General features: G+C 44.2%; 1 protein-coding gene and 1 non-coding gene across 3 annotated transcripts in view; both read right to left on the bottom strand.

Moving 5' to 3' along the window:
- Positions 1–6,325: 6,325 nt before the first annotated feature.
- LOC143300432 (uncharacterized) overlaps positions 6,326–24,365 on the bottom strand; it is a 59,577-nt gene continuing 41,537 nt past the window's right edge. For both annotated transcript variants that reach the window (XM_076614084.1, XM_076614085.1), the window contains exons 19-28: positions 23,206–23,342; positions 19,477–19,708; positions 18,635–18,703; positions 17,598–17,936; positions 15,996–16,132; positions 13,444–13,627; positions 11,421–11,495; positions 9,804–9,938; positions 7,683–7,799; positions 6,326–6,701 (exon numbers count right to left, since the gene is read on the bottom strand). In XM_076614084.1, the coding sequence (XP_076470199.1) occupies positions 6,559–6,701; positions 7,683–7,799; positions 9,804–9,938; positions 11,421–11,495; positions 13,444–13,627; positions 15,996–16,132; positions 17,598–17,936; positions 18,635–18,703; positions 19,477–19,708; positions 23,206–23,342 (1,568 nt within the window). In that variant the 3' untranslated portion in view covers positions 6,326–6,558. The remainder of the gene's footprint in view (positions 6,702–7,682; positions 7,800–9,803; positions 9,939–11,420; positions 11,496–13,443; positions 13,628–15,995; positions 16,133–17,597; positions 17,937–18,634; positions 18,704–19,476; positions 19,709–23,205; positions 23,343–24,365) is intronic.
- Positions 15,779–15,897, bottom strand: LOC143300884 (5S ribosomal RNA). The gene has a single exon (XR_013057705.1). It is a non-coding gene; the product is annotated as a 5S ribosomal RNA (ribosomal RNA).

Genomic DNA, 24,365 nt, shown 5'->3' with positions numbered 1-24,365 from the left:
TTTTACGATCTCCCAGGTCAACATATGTGCAGACCTGCTATTGCCTGAATCCCCTTCCTGTGTATATGCAAGCAGAAGATCAAATACGCACGTTAAAGACCCTGTAATCCATGTCAGCGTTCGGTGGGTTATGGAAACAAGAACATACCCAGCATGCACACCCCCGAAAACGGAGTATGGCTGCCTACATGGCGGGGTAAAAACGGTCATACACGTAAAAGCCCACTCGTGTGCATACGAGTAAACGCAGAAGAAGAATCGCTGCATGACGTCTTCATCATTTCCCATGGACTTCCACGATGGTAAGCGGTACAGGTATCAGTATCGATCTCTCTGTCGCTACGTTTGTGTTGGTGTTGTGTCTGTGGTGAAAACTCCATGGGCTGTTCAGTCATTGTGTTTATCAAATCAAATGTTAATTCCACAAAGTGGTTAACAAATTTTGAGGATGGGGGCCGGGGAGTTTGGGGCGGTGGGGGGGGGGGGGAGTAGGGAACCGGGATGGACCAACAAACTGACAACGGACACCAAGCAGATTTGTTCATTAAATTATTTGGATGATAAGTCGAGTTTTCACACAAGTTAGGCCATCAAAATCCCAAACCAGTCTAAACAAAAACATGGACTTTGGAAAATTTACTCTCTCTCTCTCTCACTTACTTTTATTTTTTAAAGCTTTGGACATCAAGTAGATTGAATTTTAGGATGATTAATTGAGTTTTTAGACAAGTTAGGCCATCAAAATACCAAACTACCAATACAAAAACATCGACTTTAGAAAATTTACTTCTTTTCTTTTTTAAAAGCTTTGGACATCAAGTAGATTAGTTCACTGAATTCTAGGATGATCAGTCGAGTTTTTAGACAAGTTAGGCCATCAAAACCCCAAACTGCCAATACTACTTCTTTGTTCGTGGGCCGCAATTCCCACGTTCACTCGTATGTACACGAGTGGGCTTTTACGTGTATGACTGTTTTTACCCCATCTTGGCAGCCATACTCGGTTTTTGAAGGGGGGCATGCTGGGTGTGTTCTTGTTTCCATAACCCACCGAACGCCGACATGGATGGCAGGATCTTTAACGTGCGTATTTGATCTTCTGCGTGCGTATACACACGAAGGCGGTTAGGGCACTAGCAAGTCTGCACATATGTTGACCTGGGAGTTCGGAAAAATCTCCGCCCTTTACCCACAAGGCGCCGTTACCGAGATTCGAACTCGGGACCCTCAGATTGAAAGTCCAACGCTTTAACCACTCAGCTATTGCGCCCCGTCAAACTGTCTATACAAAAACATGGACTTTTGAAAGTTTACATTTCTTTAAAGCTTTTGACATCAAGTAGATTAGTTCATTTAATTCCAGGATGCTTTGTCGAGTTTTTAGACCAGTTAGGTATTCAGAATCCCAGACTGTCTGTTAAAAAAATGGACTTTTGAAAATAGACTTTTTTCCCAAGCTTTATTTTAGTTTTTGTTCAGTTGTTTATCCGGGCTTTTGTATTTTCATTTAATACAATCATTGTTTCTTTGGAATTCTATAGTTTAAGTATCGCAATTGTCTATTTTATCAAAAGTGAAAATCTAGCATAAAATGACGCTTCAGTACCAACTGACGTTTCTGTTTAGTTGCTCTTCTCTTAAATTCACGCCAACACAGTATGGTAAATTAGGCCATCTGACCACCCTGAAAGCGTCCTGCTGACAACAGTGTTGTGGTGTAACACGATTACTGTATGTGATGGACACACGAAGATGGCAGTGCTGTGACGACACACGATGATGACGGCAGTGCTGTGACGTGGCATGATGACGACAGCAGTATTGTGACGTGACGCACAATGATGACGGCTGTGTTGTGACGTGACACGATGATGACGGCAGTACTGTGACGTGACTGACAAATGATGACGGCAGTGTTGTGACGTGACCGACAAATGATGACGGCTGTGTTGTGACGTGACACGATGATGACGGCAGTGTTGTGACGTGACGCACAATGATGACGGCTGTGTTGTGACGTGACACGATGATGACGGCAGTATTATGACGTGACACGATGATGATGGCAGTGTTGTGACGTGACCGACAAATGATGACGGCTGTGTTGTGACGTGACGCACAATGATGACGGCAGTGTTATATATTGTTTTAAACAAGATGACTGGAAAGAACTGAATTTTTCCTATTTTTATGCCTAATTTGGTGTCAACTGACAAAGTATTTGCAGAGAAAATGTCAATGTTAAAGTTTACCACGGACACACACACACACACACACACACAGACAACCGAACACCGGGTTAAAACACAGACTCACTTTGTTTACACAAGTGAGTCAAAAATATGAGCCAAAGGAATGTGTATACTTTGTATTGTCTGACTTGATCAAATGTGGTATTTTACTTTTTACTTCTTTTTTTTTTTATAAGAAATTTGGACACATTTCCTTGATTTTCTTTTTGGTTGGTTTCCTCTGAGCTTATTTTTTTCCCTGCTTGTTTTTCTGATGATAAGTGCACATGTACCTATGGGTGACTGACATTACTGCACAAAATCTCTCTTGTTTCTTGCTAACTTTTCTTTTTCTATGATTTTTCATTTTAGCACAGTTATCTAGAGCAGAACATCATTTACCCTAAAACATGGTATTACTATTCCGAAACAATACTTCTTTTTCTGTTCTTCACATCATGTAAAAATTGTGATATATTTAAAACAGCTGGATGCTAGCTTTTCTGATGATTGTGTGCACTCTCATAAAACTAAAATCTTCATGCACACGCACACATGCACCCACACTCACACCCATGCACACACTTGTATGCACACACACCCACACCCACACACACACATGGGCACACACACACAAACATGCACACACACACACACACACACAAACATGCACACACACACACACACACACACACACACACACATGCACACACACACAAACACCCACACAAGTATTTCTTTCTGATTAAAATATTTTGCTATAAATGGAAAATAGAAAAATCATTTCTATAATGTAAAAGATTATATATAAAATAAAAAAAAGAAGAAAAAAAAGACATGTCCACCACATCACAGATTCTTTTTTAAGCAACCAAGACATACACAAATTACTGTCATGCACTAACTGCTTCAATGCAAACATAATTTCAAAACAATAAGAATCTAATATTTCAAGTACTGGTATGGACAAAAGAGTGAAAACATCTGTTTCACTGGGGATTACAAAAGGATCAGGACTATTATATCAACATATCTCTGTGCAAAAGAGAGAGACAGACTGTCACATAAAAAGGCACAGAGTAGTAAAGACTCCATCGATCGAAGAGCACTGAACATATTATAAAGAAACAAAAAAGATAAAAGTCATATAACTCATCAATTAACCAACAGCCAATTGATCAGTCAATAATCCAGATTTCATTTTTTTCAAACAGATGCTTTTAACAGTTCATCAAACCAGAAACTTGAGATGATGTGAGGAAAAACAAATCAAAACAAAACAAAAACAAACAAAAAAACAACAACATGCATTCATGGCACATCCTAAAACTTGCATGCAAAGACACTTTTAAGCAAATTCTTGTGAATCCATAGGTTTTCAAAAATTTCAAGGAATGTACATCTAAAAGGACAGAGATGTTCAATCGGCAATTCAGTGACAGAATTCAACATAACAGTGAAATAACAGTGCAAAAGAAGCAGCTTTAACAAAAAGAAAAAAAAAAAAGAACAGTCAAGAGGAAGTCAAGTATGCACGCACAGAAGAACACAGACTGATTACATGAGCCAAACACTCCATAACTAAGTTCACAAAGCTGAACAAAATATTGTCGAAATCATGAACTGTATAAGCACTCGTACTGGCAAAGAAAAACAGTCAATGCCACCACACCCAGATGTTTTGAAAAAGCACGACAATGCTTTGCTTTTTCATCCAATTTTCATTCAGCAAGGATTACCATATGGTGATTTCTTTTGGCCGGAACACCAGTGCTTTGTAAATTTAGAAGTCAAGAGTCACACCAGCATGTCTTGCTGCCTTATCATCTATTTTTAGTGGGGTTTTTTTTTTCATGATTCCTGTAATGGATTCAGTGCATCTCACAAGTGAGTCTTGAAGGCCTTGTCTGTCTGTCTGTCTATCTCTCTCTCTGTCGGTTTCTCTGTCTGTCTGTCTGTCTGTCTGTCTCTCTCTCTCTGTCGGTTTCTCTGTCTGTCTGTCTGTCTGTCTCTGTCGGTTTCTCTGTCTGTCTGTCTGTGTGTGTCTCTCTCTCTGTCGGTTTCTCTGTCTGTCTGTCTGTCTCTCTCTCTCTCTCTCTCTCTCTGTCGGTTTCTCTGTCTGTCTGTCTGTCTCTCTCTGTCGGTTTCTCTGTCTGTCTGTCTGTCTGTCTGTCTCTGTCGGTTTCTCTGTCTGTCTGTCTGTCTGTCTCTCTCTCTCTCTGTCGGTTTCTTTTTTCTTTAACTCTTTCACCGCCAAGTTTCTGTGTGAAAAACAACCCCCAGCACAAAATATTTTCGCTATGATGCTCACAGTCACAGGCTGGGTTCATGTCAAAACAACACAGTGGACCTGTTCACTTCAAACTGGGTCGGGGACCAAAGATTAGTCATTGTTCTATTGGCGGGGGAAACTGGCTAAGGCTGTCAAGCTTTGTTACAGTGTGAAAAAAGGTCCTTTTAACATAACCCTTGGATGTCGACTTTAGTCGCCTTTGGCGGTGCACTGTCTAGTCGACAAAGTCGCCTATGGCGGTGAAGGAGTTAAAAGAGTGAGGAAGGGAGGTAATGAGACAAAATTACACATGCAAATATATTGATAAATGAAAGCAATGAAATATTGAGATACACAATAAATCTCACACACACACTCTCTCTCTCTCTCTTAAAGAAAGAGACAAAGAAACAGAGAGACAGAGAAAGACATGAAGAGAGAAAGAAAAAGAAACACACATAAAGACAGGGACACAGTCAAAAACCTAACGAGAGAGAACATCAAAGACAGAAGGAAGAGATGGAGACAGGCACACAGGCAGAGAGACAGACAGACAAAGAGGCAGAGAGACAGACAGAGACAGACAGGCAGACAGACAGACAGACAGACAGAGAGACAGACAGAGAGACAGACAGGCAGAGAGACAGACAGACAGACAGAGACAGACAGGCAGAGAGACAGGCAGAGAGACAGACAGACAAGAGAGACAGACAGGCAGAGAGACAGGCAGAGAGACAGACAGGCAAGAGAGACAGACAGTTGGAGAGACGACAGGCAAGAGAGGCAGACAGGCACAGAGATAGAAACACAGACAGACAGACAGACAGAGAGGCAGACAGGCAAGAGAGTCAGACAGACAGACAGACAGAGAGGCAGGCAGAGCAACAGACAAACTTACAGGCAGAAAGGCAGACAGACAGACAGACAGGCAAGAGACAAATAGGCAGAGACAGGCAAAGAGACAGACAGGCAGATCGACAGACAGACATGAGAGACAGACAGGCAGATCGACAGACAGACATGAGAGACAGACAGGCAGAGCAGCAGACAGACATGAGAGACAGACAGGCAGAGCGACAGACAGACAGGCAGAGGGACAGACAGGCAGAGCGACAGACAGACAGGCAAAGGGACAGACAGGCAGAGCGACAGACAGACATGAGAGACAGACAGGCAGAGCAGCAGACAGACATGAGAGACAGGCAGGCAGAGCGACAGACAGACAGGCAGAGGGACAGACAGGCAGAGCGACAGACAGACAGGCAGAGGGACAGACAGACAGGCAGAGCGACAGACAGACAGGCAGAGGGACAGACAGACAGGCAGAGGGACAGACAGGCAGAGCGACAGACAGACAGGCAGAGGGACAGACAGGCAGAGGGACAGACAGACAGGCAGAGGGACAGACAGGCAGAGCGACAGACAGACAGGCAGAGGGACAGACAGACAGGCAGAGCGACAGACAGACATGAGAGACAGACAGAGAGGCAGAGGGACAGACAGGCAGAGCGACAGACAGACAGGCAGAGGGACAGACAGACAGGCAGAGCGAGAGACAGACATGAGAGACAGACAGAGAGGCAGAGCGACAGACAGGCAGAGCGACAGACAGACAGGCAGAGGGACAGACAGACAGGCAGAGCGAGAGACAGACATGAGAGACAGACAGAGAGGCAGAGGGACAGACAGGCAGAGCGACAGACAGACAGGCAGAGGGACAGACAGACAGGCAGAGCGAGAGACAGACATGAGAGACAGACAGAGAGGCAGAGCGACAGACAGGCAGAGGGACAGACAGACAGGCAGAGGGACAGACAGACAGGCAGAGCGACAGACAGACATGAGAGACAGACAGACAGGCAGAGCGACAGACAAGCAGCAGAGAAACAGACAGAGACAGACAGGCAGAGAGACAGGCAAAGAGACAGGCAGGCAGATCAACAGACAGACATGAGAGACAGACAGACAGGCAGATCAACAGACAGACATGAGAGACAGACAGGCAGAGCGACAGCAGGGTGGGGAAAAAAGGAGCCGTGGACACCAGGGGGCTGTTCACAGAGAGGAACTGCTGTGACGACTGTCGGAGGGACCAACGATGGCGACGGTGCTGCCCGCGTCTTCCATGCTGTCGCTCTTCAGGTGCGGCGTGTAGAAATACTCATCACCCTCACTCTCCTCCCTCTCCCGTGCTTGGCCTAAGAGGCATCATCACACTCATCATTGTCATCGTCGTCACTGTCACTCTCCTTTTTTTTTCACAGGGGAGGGAGGCTAAAAGCATGGTTATCGTCACTGGAAACAGAGCACGGCTGCCTTTAACGGCAAGGTAAAATGGATCATACACTTAGAAGCCCGTCTGTACATGGGGGATGATGAATCAATATTGCTGCTGTGTCTCTGTCTTTATTGTTGGTGTCGTTCGGATTCATGGCATCACTATCTTAACCACTGTAGTTCTCATCATTATAATCAGCGTCAGGATCACAAACGCAAACTTATCCTGTGACCAGTTCTTTCTCGTCTCCTCTCTTCCTCTCTCACACACACACAACCAAGACGACAGACATGAATACATGCATACAATTTAGTATATCTGATACCTGTAAGCATGAAATACACACACACACACACACACAGACAAACTCAAACAAATGAACACACACACACAAGCATACACAACACTCACAAACGCACATACAAATTCACGCAAACAAACACACACATCTTCTTCTTCTTTGTTCGCAGACTGCAACTCCCATGTTCACTCATATGTACACGGGTGGGCTTTTACGTGTATGACCGTTTTTACCCAGCCATGTAGGCAGCCATACTCCGTTTTCAGGGGCGTGCATGCTGATATGTTCTTGTTTCCATAACCCACTGAATGCTGACATGGATTATAGGATCTGTAACATGCGTATTTGATCTGCTTACGTGTACACACGAAGAAGGTTCAGGCACAAGCAGGTCTGCACATATGCTGACCTGGGAGATCAGGAAAAATCTCCACCCTTTACCCACCAGGTGCCGTTACCGAGATTCAAACCCGGGACCCTCACACTGAAAGTCCAACGCTTTACCCACTCGGCTATTGCGCCCGCCACACACACGTATGAACGCCCACACCCACACTGATACACACATACAGTTTCTTGCACACCAACACACACACTCACCTGACAATTTCCTAAGGACGAAGAAGCCAATCAAGACAACAGCGATGAGCACAATAAACCCAATGCTTCCACCCACCCCAATCCCTACATAGGTCAGCGTCTGGGCTTGACTGCTCTCTGTAAAGTATAGACAAAAAAATACACGCATACACAAACGCTTTGTGTAAAAATGTGGACAGAAAACACAGACAGATATATACAGACAACTGCTCTCCATAAAACACTGAAAATACAGACATACAGACAACCACACAACCTTTCTTGGTAAAGCACAGACAGAATACAGACAACCACACAACCTCTCTTGGTAAAACACAGACAGAAAACGCTAACCCTCGACAGACTGGCAAACAGGCATAAAGAAAGAACGAAAAGGGAGGAAAGAAAGAAACGAGGAACGAAAGAAAAAAAAGGAAAGAAAGAAAAAAGAAAGATGTAAAGAAAACTTAAGGGAGTAAAAGAAAGAAGCAAAGAGTGGAAAAAGAGAGAAAATGAAATGTAAAAAAAAAGAAAAAAGAAAATAAATGCCTCTTTTCGGCAACACTCCACCAAAACATTTCAATATTTCTACCCCTCATCCATGAAACAGTCTAAATCACCTGGCAGTGAATAGAGACAATTCTTCTTCTTCTTCGTTCATGGGCTGCAGCTCCCGTGTTCACTCATATCCACACGAGTGGGCTTTTACATGTATGACCGTTTTTACCCCGCCACGAAGGCAGCCATACTCCGCTTTCGGGGGTGAAAGACAATTCAAACCAAAGAGAAGAATAACCTGTGACAGATTCTGTGTCGTTCATCATACAGGATTTCTCAGAGTCAAGTTTGGAGCTGCTTTCCTTGGGGAGTCGGAGAGCACATCGTCAAGAGCACAGCACTAGCACTTCCTTTTTTTTTCTTTTTGTTTACCTGCCACCACCTTTTTTCTTCTTTTTTTTTCCTGGTGATACGGACATGCTTCCTGCTTAACAGGACAACTCTTTCCATATGAACGGCGAAAGAGACGACGTTAACAGCGTTTCACCCCAATTACCATCATCAAAATATTGCAAGCGGAAGGCTCTTATACTGAAGACGTGAATGTTGACAAAGAATACCACAATTCTGATGACGGAAGCTAAAGGTTGGGTCATTCAGACACCCACTGGATATCCGAGGGGTCTGTGTAGAGGAGAAGAGAGGACTGGCCATACTGAGTGAGTTAACAAAGACCACCTTGCAAGGAACAGTCAGAAGAAGCCACAGACAAGGAAGATGAAGGAAGAGGTGGGAGAGATAATATCCAGGAATGGACAGGCATGAATCTGGCGGAATCCCAGAGAGCCGTGGAGGACAGAGACAGGTGGAGGAGAGTGGTGGCGATGTCTTCACGGGTGCCCCAACGACATCAGCAGACATCAAGGGACAGGAAGGAAGGAAGGAAGCGAGGGAAGAAGGGAGGGAGGGAGGAAGAAAGGAAGGAAGAGAGGAAGGAGAGTGGCTTTTTTTTTATATTTCAACTCCAGCTGTTCATCAACAATGGTAAAACAGAGCATTAACTCACTCTGGATGATGGGCCCTGATGGAGGCCTTCTACAACAAGGCCTTTTTCGATCTGTTTCAAACTCTTTGTGCTTTCCTGGATTCGTTTACATGTCATCAGAGTGTGCAAATTTCAAATAAAAATTAAGGATACTTTCATCATCTCACTCGGTGATAGCAAAATAAAGAAGTTTTATATTTGGCCCCAACTAACTCATTATGTGACTGATCAGTTTGGAAATATTCCGTTCATAAGTTCTAACATTTGTTTTTTGGCGATTTTATTTCTGACCCATACAAATAGGCAGTCTGTGAGGAAAGACACACACACACACACACACACACACACACACACACACACACACAACACACAAACTCAAACAAATGAACACACACACACAAGCATACACAACACTCACAAACGCACATACAAACTCTCGCAAACAAACACACACACATCTTCTTCTTCTTCTTCGTTCGCAGACTGCAACTCCCTGTGGGGAAAGTCGGGGGGGGCGGGGGGGGGGGGTGAATTGGCAGTACTAAGTGAGTTAATACATCATGCACAAGGTCTCCATCAACAGACACAGATCCGATCACCTGCGACAACAGTGGTGGTGAGCTTTGTGGACGTCTGGTGGTGTCGCTCAGTGGAGGCGATCACATGTGGCGGGGTGGGGGGTATGGGCGCCATGGTGGTGGTTGTGGTGGTGGAGGTGGTGACCACAAGTTTTTCTGGAAAAGGGCAGCACTCAATGATGCTGTGACAGGTCACAGAAGAAAGCTCAATGCAGAAGACATTTCCCTCTGTCATGTGCACACAAGTGGAGTGATGGCCTAGAGGTAACGCGTCCGCCTAGGAAGCGAGAGAATCTGAGCGCGCTGGTTCGAATCACGGTTCAGCCGCCGATATTTTCTCCCCCTCCACTAGACCTTGAGTGGTGGTCTGGACGCTAGTCATTCGGATGAGACGATAAACCGAGGTCCCGTGTGCAGCATGCACTTAGCGCATGTAAAAGAACCAACGGCAACAACAGGGTTGTTCCTGGCAAAATTCTGTAGAAAAATCCACATCGATAGGAAAAACAAATAAAACTGCATGCAGGAAAAAAATACAAAAAAATGGGTGACGCTGTAGTGTAGCAACGCACTCTCCCTGGGGAGAGCAGCCCGAATTTCACACAGAGAAATCTGTTGTGATAAAAAGAATAACAAATACAAATACAAAATGTGCATGCACTCACATATACTTTTTTTTTTTTTTAACAGAACTTAGTCCTGATATTTACATTATCAAATAACAGAGTTAATAAATAAGACATTATTCTTAATTGGAAAATACACACACACACACACACACACACACACTCACCATTCTTCCTCCCTCTCTCTCTTTTTCACACACAGATTTTCCTCTCTCTCTCTCACTCACACACACAAGCATATGTGGACACATACAAACAAACATACATGACAAGGAAAAGAAGAATTAATATGAAAAAGGGAAAAAAAGAGACAGGGAGACAAAGGAAGTGAGAGAGAGACACAGAGAGAGAGACGGTGACAGAGAGAGAGAGAGAGAAATACCAAAGAAAGAAGAAGAGAGGCAAGGCCTTCAAGACTCACTTGTGATACACTTTAAAAAAATCCAAGCTTTTTATGTATTGAGTATAATTTCAAAATGTAATATTTAAGATGAGAAAGATCAGTTTAAAGCAAATTAAGTCCCCTAGCATTAATTACAGAGTAATTTCCCTTCTTTACTATCTGCACCAAAACGTTTGCAAAATAAATAAAACTTCCATGCTTAGTAAAAGAAGTTCCTGTTTGAACAAAAAATGATATTAATGACTGCTCTTGTTGTTGGGTCAGAATATCAGATCAAAGTGCCAAGTTTAGAGAATACAAAAAATATAAATATAACAGTAAATGCAGTTTGCATATACTGAGGCTTCATTTTTTTTTTTTTTTGTGCCCATCCCAAAGGTACAATATTGTTTTAAACAAGATGACTGGAAAGAATTGAATTTTTCCTATCTTTATGCCTAATTTGGTGTCAGCTGACAAAGTATTTGCAGAGAAAATGTCAATGTTAAAGTTTACCACAGACACACAGACACACACACACAGACAACCGAACACCGGGTTAAAACATAGACTCACTTTGTTTACACAAGTGAGTCAAAAATTACCACTGCAAACATTAAGCAAGCCTACTTGTAGGAATCCCGTTGATTGTTGTGTTGACACCTTTAGCACCTGTCAGCTTCACTTCTGGTGTAGCATGGGTATCTTGAAAAAAAAAATGAAAAAAAAAAAGAAATCATTTAAAACACAGGTAGATGGCAATCATCTCAGATTTTCAAGAAATTTAGAACCATACACAACACAAAGAGTCCTTGATAAACACTGAAATTGTCTTGAAGCATATAACAGAAATCATCTTCACAACCATTCTGGAGTTTCTCAAAACATTTAATCAGTAGAGTGCCTATAAGACGTCAGCTGACATCCTACAAAAAGTATATGTTCTGATTTTTCCTTCATTGGACTTTGGTTCAATTCACACAAACAGACTCCGAGCAGTCAGTTTGATGTGCCTGGGTTATAAAAAAAATACTATTTAAATGAACATACATCAGGTAGAAGACCCCTTTCTACTCGATAATAATTTGCTAACTGACCACGGATACGTGTGTGGAAAAGGGGGTTGCATCATATGCAAAAAAAAAAATGCATTGAAAACTGTGTCCAGTAAAGCAAATAGTCACAGTCAGCAGATTTACACAATTCTGAAAGCTCTGCTTGTAATTATGGACAGCTTTCGTGATGGAGAAGGATCTCTCTTGTCTGATGATTGGTTTGAAAACAAAGGTGATTGACAGCAACAGTGATGAAACTGACAGCCCATTTGATGGTAGTAATTCAGTCCGTCCATTCTATCAGACAGCATTTTTGAACAAGTGGCTATGACTGACAGAATACGTGCAGCGAGTGTTGGAAGAAGGGGAGGAGAGGAGTGCTGCAAGACGATAGGTCAAATGGCAGCCACCAGAGGTCATCAAGGGGGCGTCGCTTTTGGGAAGAGTGTACTCACATTTCAATGCAGACTGTAGGAAACTGACAACCGCCAATGCTCCACAATTTTCATGAAAGGCAGAGTTGAACCTGCACTGGGCGTGAAATGTGCTTTTTGTTTTTAACGCTTTTTTTCCCCGCTGAATCAGATGGATGACTTGTTTGAAGAGGTGGCAAGCTGGATGCACAGCAGACACTTTAATCAGCCCGCATGCAACTTGAAAGGACTGAACGTCATCAAAGAACTTCACCCTCTCACTTCCAAACGCTCTTTGCTGTCAAAAAGCTTGCCAGCTCAGTTTCTGAGACCGTGACTGACCTTATACATTGACTTTACCCACCTTTATCATTGTTGGGACAGTGATTTACTTACACGTCTGCACGAGCTGTGATTTGGTGGGGTTTTTTAACTTCTAGCCTGTTTTAATTTCTTCTACAGGTATAATCTGACAACAGGCATGCTATTTCTCGCTGTATTTTCTTTCTTTTCTTTATGGATGTCATTCTGTAGAGGTGGAAATAGACTTTTTGTTGCACTAAAATGATTATCTTGACTTTACATGCCTGAACAGTTATCTACAATCAACCTAATTGGGAAAAAAAGCCAAGAAGCAGAATCTACACTTATTTTCCTTCACAAAAACGTTTTCTTTCTTTCTGTATCGCCCATAGCTTTTGTGCTAGATTGTGCCTGGTGGGTAAAGGGTAGGGACTTTTCTGATCTCCCAGGTCAACATTTGTGCAGACCAGCTTGTGCCTGAACCCCCTTCCTGCGTATACGCACACAGAAGATCAAATACGCATGTTAAAGATCCTGTAACCCATGTCAACGTTCGAAGGGTTATGGAAACAAGAACATACCCAGCAACCACACACCCCAAAACAGAGTATGACTGCCTACATGGTGGGGTAAATAAACGAAATAGTCATATACGTAAAATCTTACATGTTTAAGTGTGCATATGTGTGCGCCTGAAATCTGATTGAATGACACAGGAAACGAATGATGAGCGCCCAATGGCAGCCGCCTGTCGGCTCTACCCAGGTAGGCAGCCTGTTGTGTAAATGACACTGAGTTTGTAAAGCGCTTAGAGCTTGGTCTCTGACCAAGGATAGGCGCTATATAAGTAAGTATCCCTATTAAACAAACAGAGCCACTGACCCAGCACCAAAGTGGCCAGGTACACAGTGGATCCCGGGCTGAGCTGAATGCTGTAGGTGAAGGTCTCCGCCGTCACCATCAGCAGCTGGAAGGACAGGGAGCACCTGGCGGACTTGTAGGGAAGCCGGTTGATGCGGTCCCTGAACGACTTGGTGGTGAAATCCGTGGCTGGGAGCTTGTTCGTCTGAAAGAGTTGTGTGAACTGGGCAATGAACTGAAGATTGGGTGAACAGTCCTGGACACATGTACGAGTTGCAATGAACTTCTTGAATGAAGTAAACAGTTTTAATCAGATGTGAATGAACTCAGGAAGGTTTTTTACATGTGCCAGAGGACAACACTTGTGTTGCCATGGTTTCTTTTTCAGTGCACCACGTGCATGCTGCATACAGAAACCAGCTTTATTGTAAGATAAGATAAGATAAGATAAGATAAGAATAACTTTATTATCTCCAACTGGAGAAATTTGGCCAGGTGCATTATCACAACATAAACAAGTAAACAACATGGGGACCATAACTGTAAAAGCCAACAACAGCCCCTACAAATATTACGAAGATACAAATGTAAAATAATATCACATACATCGTTTCATACATACATCCACACACTGCAGGTAATAACTAGTATTCTTAATGTAAAAACAGAAAGAATTAAGAAACATTATTTGAATATAATTATAAATAGCCTACTATGCTGCACATTGATTATAATAGACAGATAAGATAAGAATAAAGATGAATTGCGGAAAACCACAATCAGATAATCAGCACACACCCGCACCGCACCCCCCCACCCACCACCACCCACCCCACACGCGCGGATAACTTGATTAAACAAGAGTAATAAACATATGTTCTCAAATAAAAGCATTTCACATATTCGCTTTTAAAAACATTGCAAATCTGAATGACTAGATGCTCACTTTGATTTTCCAGTTAAACTTGGGGGAAAGGGCAAGACCGGGATTTGAACTCAAACCCTCACAGACATGGTACTGGCATATAAGCATGTTAACTGAACCGTTCTTCCACCTCCCTCCTTTCTGACAGCTCCCTGTGGACTGCTGGCTGTGGGCTGTGACAAACCAAACTTTGAGGACGGCTGTGAACTGGAAAGTCATGACCGGCACAGGGGAAACACTTCTGAAAAGAAGGCAAAGAAGACAGGGACACCGAAACAAAGACGACAAATGATTAATACAGTGAAACGCCCCACCCCTCAAAACTCACCATCACCTTCAACACAGAGACTGTGATCCCTGTGAAAGGCCTCACCTTCACTGTGTGTGGGACTTGGGGAGTCAGGACAGAATCCGATCTCTCTGGCGTCTAGTGATTAAGTGAGTCTCCCCACCCTTCAAAACTCACCATCAGCTTTAACACAGAGACTGTGACCCCTGTGAAAGGCCTCACCTTAACAGTGAGGGATGTGGGGGGGGTCAGGACAGAATCCTACCTCTCTGGCATCTAATAATTGAGTGAGTCTTCCCACCCTTCAGAACACAGAGACTGTGACACCCATGAAGGGGGGGGGAGGGGGTGGGGGGGCAGGGGGGTTAGGAAAGAATCCTACCCCTCTAGCGTCTAATAACTGAGTGAGTCTTCCCACCCTTCAGAACACAGAGACTGTGACACCCATGAAGGGCCTCACCCTAACAGTGAAGGACGTTGGGGGTGGGGGGGGAGGGGGTGGGGGGGCAGGGGGGTTAGGAAAGAATCCTACCTCTCTAGCGTCTAATAACTGAGTGAGTCTCCCCACCCTTCAGAACACAGAGACTGTGACACCCATGAAGGGCCTCACCCTAACAGTGAAGGACGTTGGGGGGTCAGGACAGAATCCAACCTCTCTGGCATCTTAATAATTCAGAGTCTCCCCACCCTTCAAAACTCAACATTAGCTTCAACTCAAAGACCATGACCCCCATAAAGGACCTTACCATCACTGTCTGGGAAGTGGAGGGGGGGAGGGGCAGGGGTGGGGGTGGGGGGTCAGGACAGAATCCGATCTCTCTGGCGTCTAATAATTTAGTGAGTCTCCCCACCCTACAAAACTCACCATCCGCTTCAATACAGAGACCATCACCCCTATGAAGGGTCTCACCCTCACAGTGAGGGACATGGGGGGAGGGGGGGTGTGGGGGGGTAGGGGTCAGGATAGAATCCGACCTCTCTGGCATCTTAACAATTCAGCGAGTCTCCTCAGTTTCAGTTTCAGTAGCTCAAGGAGGCGTCACTGCGTTCGGACAAATCCATATACGCTACACCACATCTGCCAACCAGATGCCTGACCAGCAGCGTAACCCAACGCGCTTAGTCAGGCCTTGAGAAAAGGTTGCCAACAGCACCTGGTGTTCCCAGGCGGTCACCCATCCAAGTACTAACCGGGCCCGACGTTGCTTAACTTCGGTGATCGGACGAGAACCAGTGTTTTCAACGTGGTATGGCCGTTGGCAAAAAGGGGGGGGGCAGCGCCCAATAGGGGACTCGAACCCCTGACCCTCAGATTAAAAGTCTGATGCCGGGCTGCTCTCCTCACCCTTGGAAACTCACCTGGCTTTTCACCTGCTGGATCCACTGACAGGTGTACTGTCCATCGCTGCTGAACATCTGGTCCACCTCACAGCTGCTGGTGATGGTGTAGGTGGTCGAGTTGAAGTCAAACTGGCAGTTGGTCGGAGGCGAGGAGTCTGGGAAAACAAGAAGGAACAGTCAAGGTGCAGTAGTGGATAAACATGAGCTGACAAGAACGGTTCACAAGGAGAATGTCAAATGAGAATCAAGCAAAAGCTCAGTCCGCCTAGGAAGCGAGAGAATCTGAGTGCATGAGATCAAATCCCCCCTCCCCCCTCTCTTTCCCCCCAACTCCACTAGAACTTGCATGGTGATCTTAATTCTCATGGTGATCTTTGCATCAGATGGTCCCATGTGTCTCATGATATGATAAACTGAGGTCCCATGTGAAGCATGCACTTAGCACACATAAAAGAACCCATGGGAACAAAAGGATTGTCCCTGACAAAATCTATTAAAAAACCAAAAAAAACCATTTCAACAGGAAAACACATAACTTACAGGCAGAAAAAAAAGGGTGCACTGCATTATCACCAAACGCTGTCCTTGGTGAGAGCAGCCCAAATTTCACACAGAGAAATGTGTTGTGACTGAACGATAATCCAGTCCAATCAATAAAGTGTGGTCTGAAGCCGGCTGTGATTGTAATTTGGTATGGTATTGTGGCTGCACTGTGCTGTACTGTACAAGGAATGTACTGTATTGCACTGTACTGTTCTGGATTGTACCGTATAACATAATATTGTCACATCGCATCCTACTGTATCTGGCGTTCACTGAAATAAATTTCCTCTTTGAAATTATGCATCATTCCACAGTGAAATTGTGTCACCATATAACAGCGCTGCTGCTATTTTTGTTTGGTTGTATGAAGGGCGCAATAGCTGAGTGGTTAAAACGTTGGACTTCCAATCTGAGGATCCCAGGTTTGAATTTCTGTGACAGCGCCTGGTGGGTAAAGGGTGGAGATTTTTCTGATCTCCCAGGTCAACATACATACAGACCTGCCAGTGCCTGAACCCCCTTCATATGTATGCAGAAGATCAAATACACACGTTAAAGATCCTGTAATCCATGTCAGCGTTCGGTGGGTTATGGAAACAAGAACATACCCAGCATGCATACCCCCGAAAGCGGAGTATGGCTGCCAACATGGTGAGGTAAAAACAGTCATACACGTAAAAGCCCACTCATGTACATACGAGTGAACGTGGGAGTTGCAGCCCACGAATGCAGAAGAAGAAGTCTGGATGTATGTCACCATCGCTTTTTTGTTGTTGGTTTCTTTCTGGTACCAGTTACAGAACAACAGGCCACGAAATTATGATCAATCTCAAAAGGGATGCATGTGTGTGTGTGTGTGTGTGTGTGTGTGTGCGCGCATATGGGTGCGTGCATGTGCATGTGTGTGTGTGCGCGCAAGTATGCCCATATGGGCGTGACTGTATGCTTCATAAACACCCAGTAATTCAGACCACACGACATGATACAAGCGCTGATGATGATGCAACTGCAGCATCTCATGACCGGCCAGCAGAACACACAGCCTACAAAAAAACACATCCCACTGAAACAACTCACAAACGACCCGGGTCAAGCAGAACGTGAGGGAGGGCGTGCGGCACTCCACTCTCTGGTTGCTGTCCCTCTTGGTCAGCATGTTCAGGTAGAGGACACTCGTGGAAACGTTGGGTCGGGTGGCCATCACGTCCTCTGCAGACATGGGCACCTCGCACCCTGTGGTGTTACAGGAGATGTTGCTGGATGGGGGGCTGAGAGGGAACTGGAGAGCCTTTGGGTAGATGGCCCATTTCAGGTAGCCGGTCGGCGTTTCGGCCGGGTCCTCGCAGATCAGGCCGGCTTGTGTGTACTCGGGGATGTCGATAGTGGTACCGTTCTGGCAGTGGAACACGTTCATCTCTGGAACCACAGAAGGATGGGGAAAACCATGTACAGTGAAGTTTTTGTGTTGATTAGGGGTGTTTTCTTTTTACTTTCTGCCTCCTTCTTTCTTTCTCTCTCTCTCTCTCTCTCGTTTCTCCTGTGTTTTCTTTATGATGGTACATTCAACCACTTCTTCTGAAGTGTTATGGCACACACAAAAATATGGGAAACAAACTTGAGTAGTTATATTCCCCCCCCCCTCCCTCCTCACTCCCCCTCTCTCTCTCTTTCATGAAGCCAAATATGTGGCAGAGACCTAGAACAGTCTCCATTTGTCAGCTTCAGTATGTTCATTATAGCAACATAATTTGAAGGAGAACATTTCAGAATCTTTCTGGACTGTTAACATCTTTGATATAAAATCAATTCCAGTAATGTCTTTTTCTGAAGTCTTGGTCTACAGGTCTTCGCAATAATCTTCTTCATTCCATTACACCACCAACATCAACTTGCTGATGACTCTGTCATGGTTGACACATGCTGGGTATCATCAAGTTTCCATAACGCATCGGGCTCTGACATGGATCACAGGATCTTTAACGTGCATATTTGATCTTTTGCTTATGTAAACACACAAATGGGTAATCCAGATTAATCCCAGTACTGTGCAGTAGTTTGTTCCGTTTCATTTGATCTTATTTTAACGAAAAAAAAAAAAAAAGCATGTCACTTGCCTAAGGGAGTTCCAGTTATAGTTGTCTTCACATCCTTTGCTGCTGCCAGCTTCATATCAGAGGGTCCATCTGCACCAATTATCAACATCATTAAGGTCCATCTGCGCCAATTAACATCATCATTAAAGTCCATCTACACCAACTATCAACATTATTAAGGTCCATCTGCACCAACTATCAACATCATTAAGGTCCATCTGCACCAATTATCATCATTAAGGTCCATCTGCACCAATTAACATCATCATTAAGGTCCATCTGCAGCAACTATCAACATCATTAAGGTCCATCTGCACTAATTATCATCACCATTAATGTCCATCTCCACCAATCATCATCATCATTAAGGTTCATCATCATTGTCATCATCATCAAATATCACCATTTTTTTATCATCAGCACCACCATATTATTATTATTGGCCACTAACGCTTACGACATGCAAGTCAATGCAACTCTCTCCAAGTCTCCCTCTTGTGAAATGACTTCAGTGTCTTTGATACCATCACCTTAACCCACCTCTCTCTCTTTTAAAAATTCCTTTAGTCACCTACATGCGCACTGCTCTCTCTCTCTCTCTCTCTCTCTCTCTCTCTCAAACAATGATACAGGCACTCAACATTGGTGCAATTCACTTTCTCTTTTATTTAAAAAAAAAAAAGAAAAAAAAGAAGTGTCAATATGTGTATGAATATTCACTTTTTTTCCTCTCACATGAAACGCACGCACGCACACACACAAACACATACTGCCTCTGCGTTCCCATTTTCCCTGGATCCCCTCCTCTCTTTTACGCACACCACCTCTCTCTACCTCCTCCTCCCCTTCACTCCCGGACCCACCCAGATGAAGCGTGGCAACGTGTGTGGGAGAGCCAGGGTTGACATGGATGGCAAAATGAAAAACGCCGGCCACAAGAAGCAAGGGGGTGGAAAAGGAGCAGGTGCCGTTCTTGTAGCCCCGGTTGTCACGGTAATGGATAGGCGGCCAGATTAAGGGGGCAGGGTGAAAGGGGTTGTAGGGGTCTCTCCGGTCCGAGGTCAGAGGGAAGGACCCGTTGATGAACTTGGTCGTCTTTGGACAGAAAGTCGAACAAACAGGAGGTGAGACTGAAGTACAGGAGAGACAAGACTGAAGTACAGGAGAGACAAGGGTGAAGTACAGGAGAGACAAGAGTGAAGTACAGGAGAGACAAGACTGAAGTACAGGAGAGACAAGGGTGAAGTACAGGAGAGACAAGACTGAAGTACAGGAGAGACAAGACTGAAGTACAGGAGAGACAAGGGTGAAGTACAGGAGAGACAAGGGTGAAGTACAGGAGAGACAAGACTGAAGTACAGGAGAGACAAGACTGAAGTACAGGAGAAACAAGACTGAAGTACAGGAGAGACAAGGGTGAAGTACAGGAGAGACAAGGGTGAAGTACAGGAGAGACAAGGGTGAAGTACAGGAGAGACAGGAGAGACAAGACTGAAGTACAGGAGAGACAAGGGTGAAGTACAGGAGAGACAAGACTGAAGTACAGGAGAAACAAGACTGAAGTACAGGAGAGACAAGACTGAAGTACAGGAGAGACAAGATTGAAGTACAGGAGAGACAAGGGTGAAGGAGAGACAAGACTGAAGTACAGGAGAGACAAGACTGAAGTACAGGACAGACAAGATTGAAGTACAGGAGAGACAAGACTGAAGTACAGGAGAGACAAGATTGAAGTACAGGAGAGACAAGACTGAAGGAGAGACAAGGGTGAAGTACAGGAGAGACAATATTGAAGTACAGGAGAGACAAGACTGAAGTACAGGAGAGACAAGACAAGACTGAAGTACAGGAGAGACATGAAAGTACAGGAGAGACAAGACTGAAGTACAGGAGAGACAAGACTGCAGTACAGGAGAGACAAGACTGAAGGAGAGACAAGACTGAAGTACAGGAGAGACAAGACTGGAGTACAGGAGAGACAAGACTGAAGTACAGGAGAGACAGGACAAGACTGAAGTACAGGACAGACAAGACTGAAGTACAGGAGAGACAAGACTGAAGGAGAGACAAGACTGAAGTACAGGAGAGACAAGACTGGAGTACAGGAGAGACAAGACTGAAGTACAGGAGAGACAGGACAAGACTGAAGTACAGGAGAGACAAGACTGAAGTACAGGAGAGACAAGACAAGACTGAAGTACAGGAGAGACAAGGGTGAAGTACAGGAGAGACAAGACTGAAGTACAGGAGAGACGAGACAAGACTGAAGTACAGGAGAGACAAGACAAGACTGAAGTACAGGAGAGACAAGACTGAAGTACAGGAGAGACAAGACAAGACTGAAGTACAGGAGAGACAAGACTGAAGTACAGGAGAGACAAGACAAGACTGAAGTACAGGAGAGACAAGACAAGACTAAAGTACAGGAGAGATAAGACTGCAGTACAGGAGAGACAAGACTGAAGGAGAGACAAGGGTGAAGTACAGGAGAGACAAGACTGCAGTACAGGAGAGACAAGACTGAAGGAGAGACAAGACTGAAGGAGAGACAAGGGTGAAGTACAGGAGAGACAAGACTGAAGTACAGGAGAGACAAGACTGAAGGAGAGACAAGACTGAAGGAGAGACAAGACTGAAGTACAGGAGAGACAACGGGGAAGTACAGGAGAGACAAGACTGAAGGAGAGACAAGACTGAAGTACAGGAGAGACAAGACTGAAGTACAGGAGAGACAAGACTGAAGGAGAGACAAGACTGAAGTACAGGAGAGACAAGACTGAAGTACAGGAGAGACAAGGGTGAAGTACAGGAGAGACAAGGGTGAAGGAGAGACAAGACAAGACTGCAGTACAGGAGAGACAAGACTGAAGTACAGGAGAGACAAGACTGCAGTACAGGAGAGACAAGACTGAAGTACAGGAGAGACAAGACTGAAGTACAGGAGAGACAAGACTGAAGGAGAGATAAGACTGAAGTACAGGAGAGACAAGACTGAAGTACAGGAGAGACAAGACTGAAGGAGAGACAAGACTGAAGTACAGGAGAGACAGGACTGAAGGAGAGACAAGACTGAAGTACAGGAGAGACAAGACTGAAGTACAGGAGAGACAAGACTGAAGTACAGGAGAGACAAGACTGAAGTACAGGAGAGACAAGACAAGACTGAAGTACAGGAGAGACAAGACTGAAGTACAGGAGAGACAAGAGTGAAGTACAGGAGAGACAAGACAAGACTGAAGTACAGGAGAGACAAGACTGAAGTACAGGAGAGACAAGGGTGAAGGAGAGACAAGACTGAAGTACAGGAGAGACAAGACTGAAGTACAGGAGAGACAAGACTGAAGGAGAGACAAGACTGAAGTACAGGAGAGACAAGACTGAAGTACAGGAGAGACAAGACTGAAGTACAGGAGAGACAAGACAAGACTGAAGTACAGGAGAGACAAGACTGAAGTACAGGAGAGACAAGACTGACAGGAGAGACAAGACAAGACTGAAGTACAGGAGAGACAAGGGTGAAGTACAGGAGAAACAAGACTGAAGTACAGGAGAGACAAGGGTGAAGTACAGGAGAGACAAGACTGAAGTACAGGAGAGACAAGACTGAAGTACAGGAGAGACAAGACTGAAGTACAGGAGAGACAAGGGTGAAGTACAGGAGAGACAAGACTGAAGTACAGGAGAGACAAGGGTGAAGTACAGGAGAGACAAGACTGAAGTACAGGAGAGACAAGACTGAAGTACAGGAGACAAGACTGAAGTAGAGGAGAGAACTGAAGTACAGGAAAGACAAGGGAGACAAGACTGAAGTAGAGGAGAGACAAGACTGAAGTAGAGGAGAGACAAGGGTGAAGTACAGGAGAGACAAGACTGAAGTACAGGAGAGACAAGACTGAAGTACAGGAGAGACAAGGGTGAAGTGACAAGGGTGAAGTACAAGAGAGACAAGATTGAAGTACAGGCTTAGAGGTGTGAATGTTCTCAAGCTTGTCAGGTTTAAATACAAATGTTCATCAAATGCGAACATTATTCATGTTCACATACGTGAAGGTGCGCATATATAGTTCTGTGTGTGTGTGTGTGTGTGTGTGTGTGTGTTGTGTGTGTGTGTGTAAGAAATTACACACGTTTTTCATTCACATAAAACTGAAAGAAATGGTAGTGTTTTTCTTTTTATTACAAACTAGCTTAATGGTTTCGGGACAAACCTCGTATTTATGAAAGGCCTGGACGTCTTCGTGTTTTCAAACAAAAACTAAGACTTCAAACTAAATGACAGACATGTGCAATAAAGTTTTGATGGCAACTTCTGGTATTGTGAGAGGCAGAGAACAAGACAAAACGCGACAGAGAGACAAAAAGAGTGAGGGAGAGACAGAGACAGAGACAAAGAAAAAGAGAAAGTGACACAGAAAGAGAGAGGATCTTCTTCTTCTTCTTTTTCCTTCGTGGACTGCAACTCCCACATTCACTCGTATGTTCATGAGTGGGCTTTTACGTGTATGACCATTTTCACCCTGCCATGTAGGCAGCCGTACTCCGCTAGAGAGAGAATCCAAACAAACACTTTGAACAACAGACGTAAACATTACCTGATTCTCAAAACGCTGAATCCAGGTGCAGTTGATGACTCGGTCACTGCTGAACACCTTTTTCACGTCACAGGAACCAGACACAGTCATCGTGTTGCCGTCCACCTCAAACCGACAGTTGGTAGGTGGTGAGGAATCTGGATCACAGAACAATATTTCTTTGATGTACACATTTAACTCATTCTACTCCAGAATTCTACTTCCCCTGTGGACCTGGTACGAGTATTCTCATACCAATACACTAATCTAATTTCGTTTATTCTTGCCTGGTACAACTGGTGTTATAAACTTAGTTGTTTATGGATTCCGGAAGCATATAAACGAAGTTTTGTTTGACCAATTAAATCAACAATTCTTCATCAATTTTTGCCATTTTAGTGAACAACCCTACTTTTCCTGCAGCGGTCTCCCCAGGGAAGTTGTAGCAGGCATGTAGCTGTGGGGTAGAATGAGTTAACTCATTTAGCCCTGCGCGCAAGTATTGCTCTGGCACCAAAATTTGTCTATTCAAAACAGTTTCCACATTCCTACATATGCATAAATTGTAATGAAAGGGAACTTACTTCTACAGTATTTCTGAATGCATCTACACATAATTCAGAGGAAAAAAACAGTATATTTTCTATGTTTTTCCTTCATCAATATGACAAGGCTGTAAACTCCCCAGGACTGAATGGGTTAAGCCAAAACACTACGGTTCTGGTTTTTACAGACAAGACACAGGAAACTTTCCAGTTTCACCAAGTGCTATAAAAGATTGGGTGGAGTGAAGTTTCAGAACTAGTTGGTAAAATTTCAGTTGCAAAAGAGTCAGATATACATCAAAGCTAATATCAGATGCATCAAAGCCCCGGATATCACAACCGCACGTAAGAGCAGGGTGAACTGTTCTGTCAAATAATTTGATAACCAGGAGCTATAGTTTGTCACTTGTCCTTGTGAACATCGTCCTTGAGAAATAATCATCTGATTCATGCTGAGCAACAGGCACTTTATCACACCAAAGCAAATTTGCCAAATTTGTTCGAAATTCACAGATGTGAAAAAAAAAAAAAATCATCCAACCTACAAACTGAACACAGGACAGCTACAGAAGCGATCTCTGCCAGAGAAAGCCAGAACAGATACATCATACAGGCCACCGCTGAAATATCCAATAC

The sequence above is a fragment of the Babylonia areolata genome, chromosome 26 (assembly GCF_041734735.1).
Source record: "Babylonia areolata isolate BAREFJ2019XMU chromosome 26, ASM4173473v1, whole genome shotgun sequence".
NCBI lineage: Eukaryota > Metazoa > Mollusca > Gastropoda > Neogastropoda > Buccinidae > Babylonia > Babylonia areolata.
Note: the sequence above shows the minus strand (reverse complement) of the source record. Positions and strands in the feature narration are given on the sequence as shown.